We start from the raw sequence: 14513 nt of genomic DNA, 5'->3' as shown, positions 1-14513 counted from the left end.
TTATTCTTGAGTCGGTCCGTTGGTTCCGGATGGGTGGGCTCGACGCGCCGACAAGGACGGACTAAGGAACGGACGCGGAACGGACGCGGAACGGACGAGGATGCCCTGCTCGGCCCTGCTCGGCCCTGCTCGGCCCTGCTCCAGAACCGCCACCTCCCCGCCGACGCGGTGACGCAGTGACGCGCGGCCCGTCCAGAAATCAGGTGGCTTTCACGCTCGGAGAATCGCGAACGGGGCAAGCAGAAGAACAAAATCGCCAAAAATTTGTGAACGGTGTGAGTTATAGACATCGCCCCGTCTCTCTAGCACTCATGTGACGCCCCAATAGGTGCGAGAGAGACACAGAGCGGCGAAAACGCCTCCCGGAATCAGTCTGCTGCAGGCCAGGCAGGACCTCCACTGCGACGTGTCGTACCGCCACTGACCCCCCGCGACGTCCGCGACGCGCTCCGGGCTGGACACGCGCTGGGGTGTGGCAGGGGCGGGCAGGGCGGGGAACGCGGCGGGGAAGGAGGGTGGACTATGACGTCACTCAGTGAGTCACCGCGAGGCGCCGCCGCGATGATTGTCGAAGGTGCAGGCAGGCAGGCAGACAGACAGACAGACAGACAGACAGACAGACAGACAGACAGACAGACAGACAGACAGACAGACAGACATGCGGGCTGTACCTCACGCGGAAGCAGCGAGACAGGCGCTGTCTCTGGTCGAGGTGTTCAATGCGTGTGAAGTCGTGTTAGTCCAGTGGTTAGCGTGTCTGGTTCCGGTTTGCATAGTCTTATTTTTGACGTGGGTTCGACACTCTAGCGGCCGGTAGAACGTTGCTTCTCTTCATTAGTTTTCCTTTCTGTTTTCCGACCTACTAGATATTTTCCTGAAATTATTGGTTCCGTCGTAGTGAGCGCGAGGCGCGACCTTTTTCCTTCCTTGCGGTGGCGTGGCTGCGCGTGGCTGGCGTGGCGTGGCGCGGACAGGCGGACCGACGGCCGGACTGCGAGATGGCACGTCCGATTGGGCAATTTTCATCAATAATGCCGCGGCTTTGGCGGGGCGTCTTTGGACAACACAGCCTGATTGACTCCCCAAGCATTTGGCCGCCATCAAACATGCAGCCGTCACGCGGCACGGCACCGACACTGACCTAACCTAAAACCCTTGGGGGACACCACACAGTGGGCCAGAAGACCGGTGGAGGCGGCCCAAATTCTTTACGCGTTTTGAGCTCCAGAGTCACTAGATGCGGGACTCGAACGGAACGTGTGACCCCCACCAATGGATTCGACGTTCGAAGAGCCATCCATTGGTGGGGTCACACGTTCGGTTCGAGTCCCAGTAAGCGACCCTGGAGCTGAAAACGCGTTGAGAGTTTTGGCCGCCTCCGGCCGCCTCCACCGGTTTGTCCCACTGTGCAACGCGCAGTCCTCCACACACCTCCAGTCCCCCAATGACCCCAGGGCTCCGCGGACGTCGTAAACCGGCGGGACTTTGAAGCGCGTTCCTGCGCTCATCCACGTAACTCGACCAAACTGATTCCAGGTTCGTTGGGCCGAAATCCTGGACAAGCTGCCGCAGTGCTTACCAAGTACGTGCCAAGTACGTGTGCGGCCGTCCGGCGTGTTGGCGCCTTCGTCCCACGCGCAGGCATCCCACTTCCCACCCCTTCCCTCTCGCTCGCTCGCTCTGGAGCCCTCGACGAAGATGGCAGCGATTGGACGCCAGGTGATAATTAGCGCGTCACCTGCCGGGCTGCCGTAGGCTGCCGAGAGCGCAGTGGAAGGGAGCGGGCAAGACTCCAGGCAGCTGTCATCGAACAGGCTGCAGGGAGCTGACACTGTCCTCGTACAGACTCCAGGCAACTGACTGTGATTGAGCAGACTCCAGGCAACTGACACTGTCATCGAACAGACTCCAGGCAGCTGACACCGTCATCGAGCAGACTGCAGGAAGTTGATCCTGTCATCGAGTGGACTGCAGGAAGCTGACACTGTCATCGAACAGACTTCCAGGCAGCTGACACTGACCGAACAGACTCCAAAACTCTCCGGCAACTGACATCATCATCCGCAGCAGACTCCACGACACCTGCCTGCCACGACAAACCCGACGGCAGCCTCCAGCAGCCTCTGACAGCCTCCATTATAGCCGCCTCAGCAGCCCACATAAATACTGCTAGCCCACTCCATCCAAATGGACGATCGCATCAAGCGACTCCAGGGACTGACTCCAGGACAGCGCCTGGAACGCCAGGACAAGCTGCCTCCAGCCTGCCGCCAGCCCACACAGCCCGCTTGCGCTAGCTTGCGCCGCTCGCCCTGCTCCTCGTCCGCCCCAAGACCCTCCAGACCCTCCTCGGCGTCCTCGCGGCGTCCTCGCGGCAACGCTGCACCCAGCTGACGCCGCCGCTCCAGCAGCAACAACAACAACAACGGGAGCAGCTGCAGCATGCGATGGACCAGCGGGGCGAGCGGGCCCGGCAGGCCCGGCAGGTGCGCACGAGACGGGCCGGCCGACGCGACCCGGCGGTGCGTCGCAGTGTGCGTGCGTCGCCCACCACCTCACATTCACAAGGCGCCGGTCGGACGAGGCTGGCAGGCAGCGGCAGGCGGACAGGCCGAGCTGGCGGACCGCTCCTTGGGCCGAAAAGCCAGACCGCCTCCCTGATGCCGCGATGGTGCCCCGTGTCCCTCGCGTGCGCATTCATTCGCAGAGTCTCTGGCCTCCTGCCTCGGCCTGGCATTTCCGAAGACCGTCCGGTGGCGCAATTTTAGGCTACTCCGCGCCCACGCGCAGGCACGCGGTGGCACGGCCACGATCAGGAGAGAGCGCTTGGCCGCGTGGGTAAAGGGGTTCAGATCTGACTAGCAAGTTGCGGGTTCGAATCGTCACGTTTCTCGTCACTTTTCAATGGATCGGCGCACACGGAAATTGAACGTACCGCCGTTTGTCAATAGTTAAACCAGTAAAATCAATGGCCGGGAGCTTAAAATCGCTGGTAGTATCCCCCAGGGTCTGGAGTTCGATTCGCAGCATAGCTTTTAAATTTATGACAGGGTGCTCCCCATTTCTAGAGCCCCATTTTGATGTTTCGAGCCGAGTTCATTGGCCATAATGTTTGCTGGATACTCGTCAGGGACATTCTATGTCTCATTTTAAAATGTCAGCTTCTGGAAAGCTCAAATGCCAGAAACCACCACCTGACAAGCAACCTCCTTGACAGGAGGCTGAGTTTGGCTGGTTTTGACACAGAAGCGCCCAGCGAGGGGATCGAAACCAGGTGGACTGGCCATCAAAACGTCCGTCCAAAGCCAGTATTTGAACCACAGCCTGCGAAACACACTTGCCAGCAGGAGGACAAGCTGCCCGAAGTGGACTTACGCTTATAGTCGTGGGTTCAAATACTGGATTCAGAGGGGGGCGTTTTGTCTTGACAACGTCCACCTTTGTCTTTCTACCCCGTTTTGGTTGGGATAGAAGTGGTCTCGCGACGTGGGGCAGAGTGAGAAAGCATGCATCTTACCTGTGAGAGCGAAGGCGAGGGCGAAGAAGAGAGGCAGAAGGTAATCCATACGACGGGCCTCCATGGCGGTGGCTTTTAATCCAATAGCCAGAGAAGAGTAATCCAAATGGGGCACTGAGCACTAGCACTAGGTACCGCGGTATGAACGCACTTTCACTTCACAAACACACACTGTGCCACCCCCAGGGGCGGCTACCGAAGGCCTTCCCGACCTCGGTTTCAACACTGATCACTAGACACTGCACTGATGATTTTGGCTGCGAAACACCGAAACACCTGCAACATAAACAATACCTGGTTAGACGGCTGTGCACACGAGAGAGGTTCGTGTTTACATGCTAAGAAACTGGACTGGGGTCGGCACTAGGTTGGCAGCAAAGGCCCCGTGCATCTGGCAGGTAGGCAACCCGACGTACAACCGTGTCACAGGGTTGCCCACCTACCAGGCGCTGCCCGCACCTCCCGCACCCCTAGCGACCCTGATTCGAACTTGGAGCCGGTCCGCCCAGTACAGGCGGAGTGGGAAAAACTCGGCAGAGCGTGGTACTCGAACCCGCGGCAAAGCGAAACGCAGCAGGAGTTCGGAATGTGAGAGCTCTGCGACGTGCAAACGCGCTCGCCAGCCGTCTGATGCACCACGGTGCTCTCCCTGTCGCCACTTCTCGCCTCTTTCAAGGGCTCATTTTCAACGAAAACGGCCGAAACCCGACAGGGAAAGCACCGGGCAAGCATCCCGCATCCAGCCCGACCGACCCGGGTTCAAAACCAGACTCCAAACCCGGCGAAAAGTGGCCGCAAGCACCCCGGGTCCGTCACTCCGAGCCAATGTTTACAGCCCTAACATAACCCCATTTCTGCGCGGGGGTGGCCCTTGCAGAAGCTCTTTCTGGCCGCTCCCGGCCGTCGGGCGGCGTCGGGATGACACAGACAAGCATTATAACGCCCCAGAACGGTGTCTGCCGGCCGGGGGGCGCCTCCAACTGCCCGCGTTTCCCAGAAAACCACTCGCTTCCGTCTTCGCCAGACAATAAGGGGTGGTTCCTCTGCTGCCTCCGCAGGGGTGCGCCGCTTTCCCAGTCTCGTCAGCGGCTTTTCGGAGCTGGGATTGCCGTCATACTCGGCCGCGGCCTCGGCCCGGCAGTGCAGGACCACGTAAGGCCGATGTTACGGCCCCTCGTCGTCCAGGGGGGCGCGGTGACGACGGCCACCCCGGGCACACCTGGCTGCGAGGGTCCGGCGGCCAGGGGAGGTTACGGAACCCAGCGGAACACAGTTCCGGGACGGGCTCCGGGCCTTAACACGGCCCCGAGGGCCTGGCGGACGTCCTGCCACCCGTCCAGGCGGGTGTACACACCTTGAAAAATCCACAGGACGCGACGGCGACCTAAAACTGCACGAACACACACATAGCACTGGACAGCGACGGCGCGACGGAGCGGGCGCGAGCGAAACACACCCCAACCGCGGCACAGCACAGCACGGTGCTGTATTGACGAACGAGCAGAGCACGCCAGGAGACGCAGCCCAGGCGAGCCGAGTGCGACCCGAAGCGACGCCCGAGCCGCTTCCTTCGCGTCCCGAAGTCTGCCGAAGTCCCCCGAGCGCGTTGCTGGTGGGGGAGCCAGGAGAGCGGCGCCAGGGACGCGTGCAGGAGCGCATCGCGTCCTTGTCGCACTGCTTTACGCGCTGTGGGTGCGAGGGAGACGGCGTCCTCGGACACGGCCCGCCACGCGTAGGCAACCCTTTCGGCACGCGAGGCACCGCCTTGTGGAAGCAGTCCACCCCTTAGCCAACCCTTAGCCGTGATCGGCCGCTTACGCTCTTTCAGCGCTTAAAGCACGCCGAAAGACTTCTTGTGCAAGCGGTTCTAAACGTTACCTTGTTGTTTCTTACTTGTTTTCCAACCAAAGGCATGTCGCTACGATGATGTCCAAAACTGCGAGGCACATGGCGTCCGTTGGCAACAGTGTCAGGGACTGTGAATCAGTTTGAATGGAGCTCACGGCCATTCATCGATTCCGACGGCTTTTCCAGTGCCGAGTGAGGACTTTCGACGTACGATTCGAATCTTCAACTTCAAGCACACCCGATAAGGTTCCCCTAACCATCATCGGGTCTCTTTTCACTGAACCACCCCGTAAAGCGCTCGGAATCTCCGTCCGCGAAGCACTCAGTTTGAGTTTGGCGCTGCGGCGCGGCGCTCCGTAGTCGTGACAACTTCCGGTGCGAGTTGGCACGTCGGTCTGCTTTTTCAGTGTCGTCGTCTTCAGCCGGCTTGTTTGCTTCTGCCGAGGTGGCGACGGCGACACGTCCAGAGTCGCGAATTTCAGTGTGCTGCGTGTGGCTTTAAAATGACGGGGCTTCGCGTCGCGCTGGTCGCGCTGGTGTTTTTGTGCGGTTCGTCGCTGGCCGCACCCGACGTGATCAGCCCTTCACTGCGGGTGAAGCAGGCTGACAGGTTAGTCGACCTGGCATCGCAACTTGTCAAGATCAACACTCAGATGGTGTTTGAGAACACGGGCGCCGAGGCGGCTCGCTATGTGATCCTGGTCGTGGACGAGGCCCACACGGCCTCCATGGCCTACATCAACGCCATCCTGGTGGAGCCCAACAAGGGGGGCGTCAAGCCCATGAAGCTGGTGGAGACCACCGTCAAGGGCCAGGAGAGGAGCGGCCACCGCTTCTACCGCGTCGACCTCAAGACCCCTCTGAGCACCGGCAAGACGGTAACCATCACCCTGGAGACCATCCACAGCCACCTGCTGGAGCCGTTCCCCAAGGAGATCTCCCAGAAGGAGAAGCAGCTCATCAAGTACACTGGCAGCCACTACATCTTCAGCCCGTACCTTGTCGTCAAGCAGAAGACAACAGTCAACCTGAGCGCACGCAATGTGGAGAGCTACACCAAGCTGAAGCCCGTCAGCCAGGCTGACCAGTCCCTCAACTACGGCCCATATGAAAACATCCCAGCCTTCAGCCATGATGCTATGGTCATTCATTGCGAGAACAACACCCCATTCCTTACAGTCCGCAACTTGCAGCGAGCAATTGAAGTGTCTCACTGGGGTAACATTGCCATTGAAGAGACCGTCGATTTGGAGCACACTGGAGCCATTTTGAAAGGCTCATTCTCCCGCTTCGAGTTCCAACGAGAGAGTGGCAGTGGATTGTCAAGTGTCAAAAGCTTCAAGACCATTCTCCCCGCATCTGCCACTGATGCTTACTACCGGGATGATATTGGAAACATTTCTACCTCCAACATGAGAGTCATGAGTGATGCTGTTGAGTTAAATTTACGTCCCAGGTTCCCTCTCTTTGGAGGATGGAAAACTCACTATGTTATTGGCTACAATGTGCCTAGCTACGAGTACTTGTACAACTCTGGTGACAATTATATCCTTAAGATTCGTTTTATTGATCACATCTTTGATGATATGATTGTAGATGATGCTGTTACCAGGTAATCATTTATTTCCTCTCTACTGTTAATTTCTAATTTTAATCTACTAAGAGATTTAAACAAAAAAATTAATTATATGTTGCAGAATTATTCTTCCTGAGGGTTGCACAAACATTAAGCTTAAGGCTCCATACGCCATCAATCGTCTTCCTGATACTCTTCATTTTACTTACCTGGACACCAAGGGCCGCCCTGTTGTTGTTCTGCACAAAACCAACCTCATTGAGCATCACATCCAGGTACCTGATAATCCCACATTATTATTCAGTTGAGTTATTTTTTAAGGCAATTGAGTATCATGGATTTTTTCTTGCTTTCAGGATGTGGAGATTAGCTACACTTTCCCACGGCTGTTGATGTTGCAAGAACCTCTTCTTTTGATAATTGCCCTGTTCCTCCTATTTGTTCTTGTCATCATCTACGTCCGCCTGGATTTCTCTATCAACAAGGACGAAGCCAGTGAAAACAGACTTCGCATTGCTGGTCTGGTGGACAAGGTTCTGAGTGGGTATCACTTCAATTTATTTATTCCATAAAAACCTATGGTCCATTGCTTATTACAATGTATTTCTCTTTTTAATTATCAGGCCACCAACTTAAGAGGATGACTGCCTATGATGCTTATGACGACCAACTGAACAAGCTCAGGCAAATTAAAGATCTAAACAGCTTTAATTCATCATTAAAATCTGTTACAAGTGACCTAAAAGCTGAGACTCAAGCTATTGCTGATCACCAAACAAAGTTGAAATCTGATGGTCCTGAACTTGCTGAAAAAGTTTCTGAGCTTCAGAAATTAGACAAGGTAGGGTTGTTGATATATTTAAAATTGAAACATACCTCTAGTTGCATTACAACAAATAATCCTTAAAAAAAAATTTCATTTTTCAGGCATTAAAGGAGGTTTTGGCACAGCAGCAGGCTTTGTATGTAGAGAAACTTGTTCCAGGCAAAATCAATCGAACAGCTTTCCTGGAAGTTGATGGGCCATTGGTGAAGAAGAAGTCTGACATTAGGGAAAAGATCTCAGTTGTTGTTAAAAGCCTTCAACACTAATTATGCAAAGACTGAGTATTTAATTTGAGTCTAAGGTCTGCTTTTGAGGTCCCTCTGTAATAGTTCTCCTGATGTCTAGCATTTAATGATAGATCAAGAACAATTTATTGTGATACTATGTGTGTTGTGTGACACACAGAAGCAATTGTCATGTTTGGAAAGGAGTTGTATTAAATATTAGTCAATGTTTTGCATTCCTTTCTTATGTATAATAACACGCTCTATGTAAAGTTTTTCTACCTGTTAAATTTGCATGTATTCAGGCCTGATTATATGCTTAAGTTCTAGAAAGCCATCTGCCTTGTCACCAGCTATCTTTTCCCAATTAGTATTTTCCAGATGAGAAACTTTAGCTTTGTAGTCTCATGGTGTCTAAACTAAAAATCTTCTTTTGGTGACAAGGTTAGTTGGGTAAGCTTTACTAGGTATGAAACTGTAACACTTAGTCTCACCTAATCACGCAAATTGCAATTTTTTACACAGAGTTTGGGATGCTCTTTTTTTCTTTTTACAAATGACCAGTGCGGTTTGATTGTGAGATGCCTCATAGAGTTGTAAGAACTTACATATTCATTGCTTGTAATTTTGAAATCTTGCACTGAACGGACTGTAACTTTATTACCATCTTGGCTTTTTAAAAATGTGATTATGGAAATGAGCATCACAGGTGCAATTGTGTACTGTGTATTCTTGCACTAAACCTTACAAGCAAATTCCTTTAATAATACCAACTTATTGTGACTGAATTTATGAATCTTGATAATCTTGAAACAAGTACCCAACAAGTTTTTTCAAGTCACCTCTCTTAATTATAAGCGCTTAGAATTTCAATTCTTAAAAAATGAGCCAGTTTCACTAAGTTTTCTTCTGAATGAACAAGGGTCACTATTCTTTTGACTAGAGAGCAAATATTCTACAAACTAGCCCGGCATTACAGTTATGACCATGTGTTACTAAATGTGTATTGCTGATTTGACGTTGAATAAATAGTACAACCATTTTACCGTCAGTTACATTACTCTCACCTGCTCTCACCCTGGGTTACATTTCCAACTATGCATTTGGGTGCATTCAGAATCACGCTTCCTGTCTGGGGGTTTCGATTTTTCTATTGGTTTTGGTTTCCCGACGGTCCCTGTCTCTTTTCGCCATCCCTGACGTGGTCGTTTAAGGACCTTCCCTTGCTTCCCTTAATCAGCGTGAAGTTTTTCATATCGGCTGAAGGTAGCCTCGTGCGAGGAATCGATCACGCCACTAAATTTTCTAGCGCGCTTTTGAACACTAGCTCCAAGCTGGTAACAAAAAAACATGTTCATCTAGAGCCATTCCACTTAACAGAAAACAATTTTTTTTCGAGGAGAAAGTATCTAGTGTTCATTGTTCGATGATGTAAACTGTGGCTTGCATTGGACTAGAAGTGTTTCTTTGGAATGCTGTTCATAGATTTGAGTTCTCACATGGAAGTTGGCAGCACTTCAATAACACACACGTCTTCGCGCGAGATTGAGGACAACAAACGTCGACAGTTTATGGATTTTCGCTTTATTTTTCTGATAGTAAATGAAGTACGTTAAATTTTTGCCCATCATTTGAACTCAGAGTCGAAAAATGAATATTGTCGACGCTCTCAACGTACGGGAACAAGGAAAAAGTAAGTATTCGCCGATAAACCTGAGATCGTTACTGTTCTGCTGAGCCTTTTAACGTTCAAACAATAATAAAACAAGGCATGTGTTCACCAACATTTCCTCTCACGAACTTAAAATTTGCATCTTTTTCGCTGAGAAACATAAAATAGTCTGTTTCGTTGATATTTGTTGTAAAATTCTCGTGTTTCTTAACGACGATTGAGAGGTTAGATTTGTCTATCATTAAGTTAACTTGCAATTTGTATCCTTCTGTCCAGGAACTTGGTCTGACTACAGGATTGCACTCAGACGTTTGAAGTGCCATGATTATGATGAGTTCCGAGGAATAGTACCGAGCACAGAAGGCCCAGATTTCAACCCAGAACCTCCAGTGTTTGCTTGTACGTTTTGTACCACTCCTAAAAATGAGCACTTGCTGGCCTTGGCCAACGAAGATGGTAAAATCGCTCTCCAAAACACAAATCTACGCAGTGATCACAACCCATTTGAAGGTAAGTCCAAGAGCTTGTTGACTCTTGTGGGTTCAATTTCCTCCTTTGGGGTACGGTGATTCATTCTGTGGGTCTGGCATTCACAGGTCACCAAGCCCATCACAATGCCATATTTGACATTGCATGGGCACCAGGAGAAATGAAGTTGGTCAGTGCCTCAGGAGATCACACTGCCGTTTTGTGGGATGTGCAAGAATCAGGTAACTTTCAAGAAGTTGCCCGATTCCATGCGCACACAAGAAGCGTCAAAACGGTTGCTTTCCCCCATGATGATAAGAGTAAGTATTTCAAAGGTGTTGTTCTACTGCATTCCACATCAAAAGGCTATTTTCTCTCAACCTAAAATATGATGTTAAATGAAAATCTTTACTGTTTCAAGTGATGTTTGCTACTGGTGCAAGAGATGGAGTCATCATGCTTTGGGATACTCGGATTCAAAGGAATCAACTTGCTATTCGGCCTGACAATTTCATCAGTAACTCGCACAGTGCCCCTGGTGAGTAGAGAGAAAAAAGAAATTGTTCTTTGAAAATTTATCTATATTCTTAACTGCTTATTTCTTCTTTGTAGGAACTCCTGGAAATACATCAGGAGGTCGCAATCGCAGGACTAAACCAACACCTTCTCGAGCTAGCAGTATAACTGGACTTGCTTTTCAGGATGCTCACAGTCTCATATCCTGTGGGGCTGGTGATGGGTAAGATATGGAGCCTATGATGTTTCATAAACCATTTACGCAATGCTTTATTTTAATCCTTCTTGGTTTTGCTTTTCAGAAAAGTGAAAGTGTGGGACATCAGGAAAAGCTATTCAACTTATCGACGTGAGCCACAACCACAATATTCAATGTCAACCCCTAATGGGTCTGGCAGAAGCGGTTTTACATGTTTAGCTCTAGACCCAAGTAGACTCAAGTTGTATGCATCATGTATGGACAACACAATTTATTGTTACAATGTTTCTACTTATGAAGAACAACCTGGTAAGATTATCTTTTGATAAATTCAAAGGACTAGAGCTCAGTTGAGTCATTGCAGGATTTTAATTTGTTTTTATCTGTTCCAGTGTCCTTATTCAAAGGCCATAAAAATAGCACATTTTATGTCAAAGCATGTCTCAGTCCAGATGGACGATACCTGCTGAGTGGTTCCAGTGATGAGCATGCCTACATTTGGGACACCAGCAGCAAGAAGGGTGAAGTTTACTTGCCTATTGTGAAACTTGTTGGCCACAATGCTGAAGTTACAAGTGTTGCTTGGTGCCCCATAGGAGAAGTAAAGGTATGAAATGTTCTTGCATGGTCTTTTTCTGAAGTATTTTTGCGTATTCTTTAGTTATTCTTAATCTGTGGTGTTCTTGCCTCGTAGATTGTGACCTGCTCAGACGATGCGAGGCATTGCATGTGGAGGGTGGGTCAAGAGTTCAGAGGAGACAACCACCAAGTCGAACTGCACGGCTGGGCCGAGGACTTTGCTGATGGCCGTTCGGAGGCGGACCCTTCCACTCCAGCCACCCCAATCACGCCCAGCTTCACGTCGTGGCGTCGGTGGACTCCGTGTGTCCAAAGGACTCCCGACAACGAGGTGGAGCAGCCCAGTGCGCCTTGCACCCAGTGCCATCGCCTGTCCACTCCCTGCTTGCGCTGCATCGCCACCAGAGCGCCCTTACCTCTCTCTGCTCCCCACGGCTCCAAGAAGCGTCTGGAAGTTTTGTGGGAGGAGGATAGCAGCTGTCCGGAGTGTGTGAAGGAGGCCCGTCCCATTTTAAACCAAGTTCCTGACAATGTAGCTGGACCAGGCCGTGGTGCCCGGCGTTTGTTTAGCCCGGCTAGAAAGCACTCCGCCGATGAGGTTGACTTGGCTGATACACTAGGTCAAAGTCCCTCGAAGAAGCCCCACATGGAACCAATTGGTTCCCTGAAGAGACCGCACCCAGATGATGCTGCCTCTTCATCGTGTCCATCAAGCCCAAAGAAGCACTGCACGTTGCTGGATACTGCTACCGCCAGAAGAACTAGTCCCAGGAAGAGATGTCACCCTTCTGAAATGATGAGCCCCCAGAAAAAATTTAAAGTCAATGAGAACGCAAGCTGTTCTAAGGATGAAACATCAGCTGTCGGAAGTGGAGTGACAGCGGAAGCATCCCATCAAGTGTCTTCATTTTGCAGTCCCAAAAAAGATAAGAAAACTTCGTCTGTGGAGGATCAAAATGTTCTACCAGGGTCAAGTTCTTCACCCAGGAAACCCCTTGACACCCCATCTAAAAGGAGGATCAGTGATAGACGAACTGACAGTCCTCATAAGAGACTCCCGCATAATGATGACTTGCAGGTAAGGAGAACCATTCCTTTACATTGAATTTACATTGTTTCTGATGTCTGTATGCATGGCTTATTCCATGATTTTGTTGCAGGGTATTGGGAAAATAGAGGATGCTGTCAGTCAAACTACGCAAATTGTACCAAAAAAGCTTTGTGCCCGTCACAGTAGGATGGGTTTCAACTCTCCGACATTGAACTTGCCCAACTATGTTCTGGATGGTACTTCACCGCATCACAGGTGTTCGCCAGGTGTCCACCATAAGGAAAATGTGGACTGGCTTACCAGACTTCGCAGAGAGAGGAATTCCACTGACAAGAAAGAGCCTGAGAGTGCCTCAGATCAGGTTTGTGAAACTCTTGGCTAGTTGAAGATTATCAAGTTGCTGTTTGTATTGTCACTACTCCATGTTTGTATTGTTGGGCAGGATGCCGTTGTACATTCATCAAATTCAAGAAGAACCCCCAGCCAGACCACTCCTGGCAAGGGAGCCCCAAGTAGAGCCACACCAGCAAGAGCGTCCTTGAGCCGAGTGACTCCTGCAAAGAGTTCAAGCCGAACAACACCTGGGAAAGGTTCTTCCAGCCGCATGGCCCCAGTCACACCCGGCTCTTCTCAAAGTGCATCGACTCAGACCAATAGAAAAACACCTTCTAGGCGTTCATCTAATTCTGATCCTTCTGCAAGTGGCAGCAGCTCTAATGGAGCATCAACAAGTTTGCTTAAATTTTTCCGTGTCTCAGATAAATCAAAAGAACAGCAGTGTTCCCGTGTCAACCCACCAGCCAAACCTTTTACCTCTGTTGTTTCCTAGAAAACTCCAGACACATCCTTTTAGCATTTGTTGTTGTATTTTGGAGCATAGATTTTGATTTTACCAAAGGTCCTGTTGGGAACTTGTATGTTGTTTTCCTTTTTTAAGAAATTATTCGACTTTTTGTAAAGTTTGCCACCTCTTGCTAATGCTGTTGTTAAACATATGTACATTTTGTGACTTTGCCCAACCTCTTTTACATGATTGACATTGTTTTTTTGTTTTTCTTCAACTATTTCAATCTCTTTTATTTTTCAACCGTTTTAGTTTTTTCCTCTGTAATGATCTCAAGTTTAAGTGGTACCCATATTAATTTTTTTATGGGATTCAAAGATTCTATTTTATATTTGGCGGGACTGCACAAGTCTTGCCTGAGTTCTCTTAGCAATCAACCTGGAGTGTTAGTCCGTTGTTGGAATTGCTTGTAGGAAACCACTGTTTGAGACTCTAGGGATTGAGTGAAAGATCTGCTTGTGAGGAATGTCTCAGATTTTGTGTACATTATGCTATATTTTTGTTTGTTTCTGAATATTTTAATTGAATTGATACCAGTGTACTTGTAAGTTTTGGTGACTCGGAGGAAGAATATTTTAACCATTACTGGTGTTAATAAGTTACATGTTACTGAATCTTGTCTGTGTTATTTTTATGAAGTGTCTTTTTATGTTCACTGTATGAAGAGAGAAAAAAGGTACAGCCAGCACAGTGTTAAAAAAAATACTTCACTAGTTGAATTTCAAAATGCCAATTTAATTTAAGACTTAGTATCTTACTTGGCTTTTTACAAGTGCTGTAACATCAGTGAATGATACAGTACAATCCGATAATCGTCTCTGCGGTCACTTGTTTTCTATTGATCTGATGGTACCCTACTTGTAAAATGACATATTTAACTATAGGAGCAAAATGTGACTATATTGTTATGAACAATTAAAAGGTGATTATTTAAATTGTATGTCAGTTTAACGTATCTTTTCATTGTGCTGCATGGCTGGATTCCATTAGTTGTTAGAAATGAGAAAACTACAAAGAGAATTTTTAAAAAATCGCAATGCATCTAAATTTTGTTAGAACTAATTGGATGCTAGAGGCCAAAACTGCCCACTTTCAGGGGCAATGTGTGGCTGATTGCCTACCCTCTCGGCGATACCCTGCGCTGTGTCCAGGAAGTGTCCAGGCAGTCGCCCATGCCCCTCCCTCTTTTTCGA

The 14513-nt window shown here is 49.6% G+C and overlaps 3 protein-coding genes across 44 annotated transcripts in view; 2 read left to right on the top strand and 1 right to left on the bottom strand.

Moving 5' to 3' along the window:
• LOC117638915 (Down syndrome cell adhesion molecule-like protein Dscam2) overlaps window positions 1-4999 on the bottom strand; it is a 102247-nt gene extending 97248 nt beyond the window's left edge. For all 42 annotated transcript variants that reach the window (XM_034374101.1, XM_034374133.1, XM_034374124.1 and 39 more), the window contains exons 1-2: window positions 4872-4999; window positions 3518-3793 (exon numbers count right to left, since the gene is read on the bottom strand). In XM_034374101.1, the coding sequence (XP_034229992.1) occupies window positions 3518-3581 (64 nt within the window). In that variant the 5' untranslated portion in view covers window positions 3582-3793; window positions 4872-4999. The remainder of the gene's footprint in view (window positions 1-3517; window positions 3794-4871) is intronic.
• Window positions 5000-5738: 739 nt separating this feature from the next.
• Window positions 5739-9036, top strand: LOC117653188 (dolichyl-diphosphooligosaccharide--protein glycosyltransferase subunit 1). Its single transcript, XM_034398675.1, has 5 exons — window positions 5739-6977; window positions 7063-7216; window positions 7298-7481; window positions 7565-7782; window positions 7869-9036. The coding sequence occupies exons 1-5, from the start codon at window positions 5869-5871 to the stop codon at window positions 8031-8033; spliced, it is 1830 nt and encodes a 609-aa protein (XP_034254566.1). The 5' UTR covers window positions 5739-5868; the 3' UTR covers window positions 8034-9036.
• A 450-nt stretch (window positions 9037-9486) lies between these two features.
• LOC117653287 (protein lethal(2)denticleless) lies at window positions 9487-14260 on the top strand. The gene is made up of 10 exons (XM_034398874.1): window positions 9487-9684; window positions 9940-10173; window positions 10260-10451; window positions 10553-10669; window positions 10744-10870; window positions 10950-11155; window positions 11239-11453; window positions 11541-12503; window positions 12586-12837; window positions 12919-14260. Exons 1-10 carry the CDS (start codon window positions 9642-9644, stop codon window positions 13303-13305), a joined length of 2736 nt encoding a protein of 911 aa, XP_034254765.1. The 5' UTR covers window positions 9487-9641; the 3' UTR covers window positions 13306-14260.
• The last annotated feature ends 253 nt before the right edge of the window (window positions 14261-14513 follow it).

This window comes from Thrips palmi, unplaced genomic scaffold (assembly GCF_012932325.1).
Source record: "Thrips palmi isolate BJ-2018 unplaced genomic scaffold, TpBJ-2018v1 HiC_scaffold_10, whole genome shotgun sequence".
NCBI lineage: Eukaryota > Metazoa > Arthropoda > Insecta > Thysanoptera > Thripidae > Thrips > Thrips palmi.
This window is presented reverse-complemented; position numbering and strand designations above follow the sequence as displayed.

Excerpts from the sequence above, each read along its gene's own strand:
- LOC117653287 (XM_034398874.1), top strand. The coding sequence starts at position 9,642 with ATGAATATTGTCGACGCTCTCAACGTACGGGAACAAGGAAAAA. Across the intron at positions 10,871-10,949 it reads TCCTGTGGGGCTGGTGATGG|AAAAGTGAAAGTGTGGGACA; the intron begins GTAAGATATGGA and ends TTTGCTTTTCAG. Across the intron at positions 11,454-11,540 it reads GCCCCATAGGAGAAGTAAAG|ATTGTGACCTGCTCAGACGA; the intron begins GTATGAAATGTT and ends CTTGCCTCGTAG.
- LOC117653188 (XM_034398675.1), top strand. The coding sequence starts at position 5,869 with ATGACGGGGCTTCGCGTCGCGCTGGTCGCGCTGGTGTTTTTGTGCGGT. Across the intron at positions 7,217-7,297 it reads TCATTGAGCATCACATCCAG|GATGTGGAGATTAGCTACAC; the intron begins GTACCTGATAAT and ends TCTTGCTTTCAG. Across the intron at positions 7,783-7,868 it reads AGCTTCAGAAATTAGACAAG|GCATTAAAGGAGGTTTTGGC; the intron begins GTAGGGTTGTTG and ends TTCATTTTTCAG.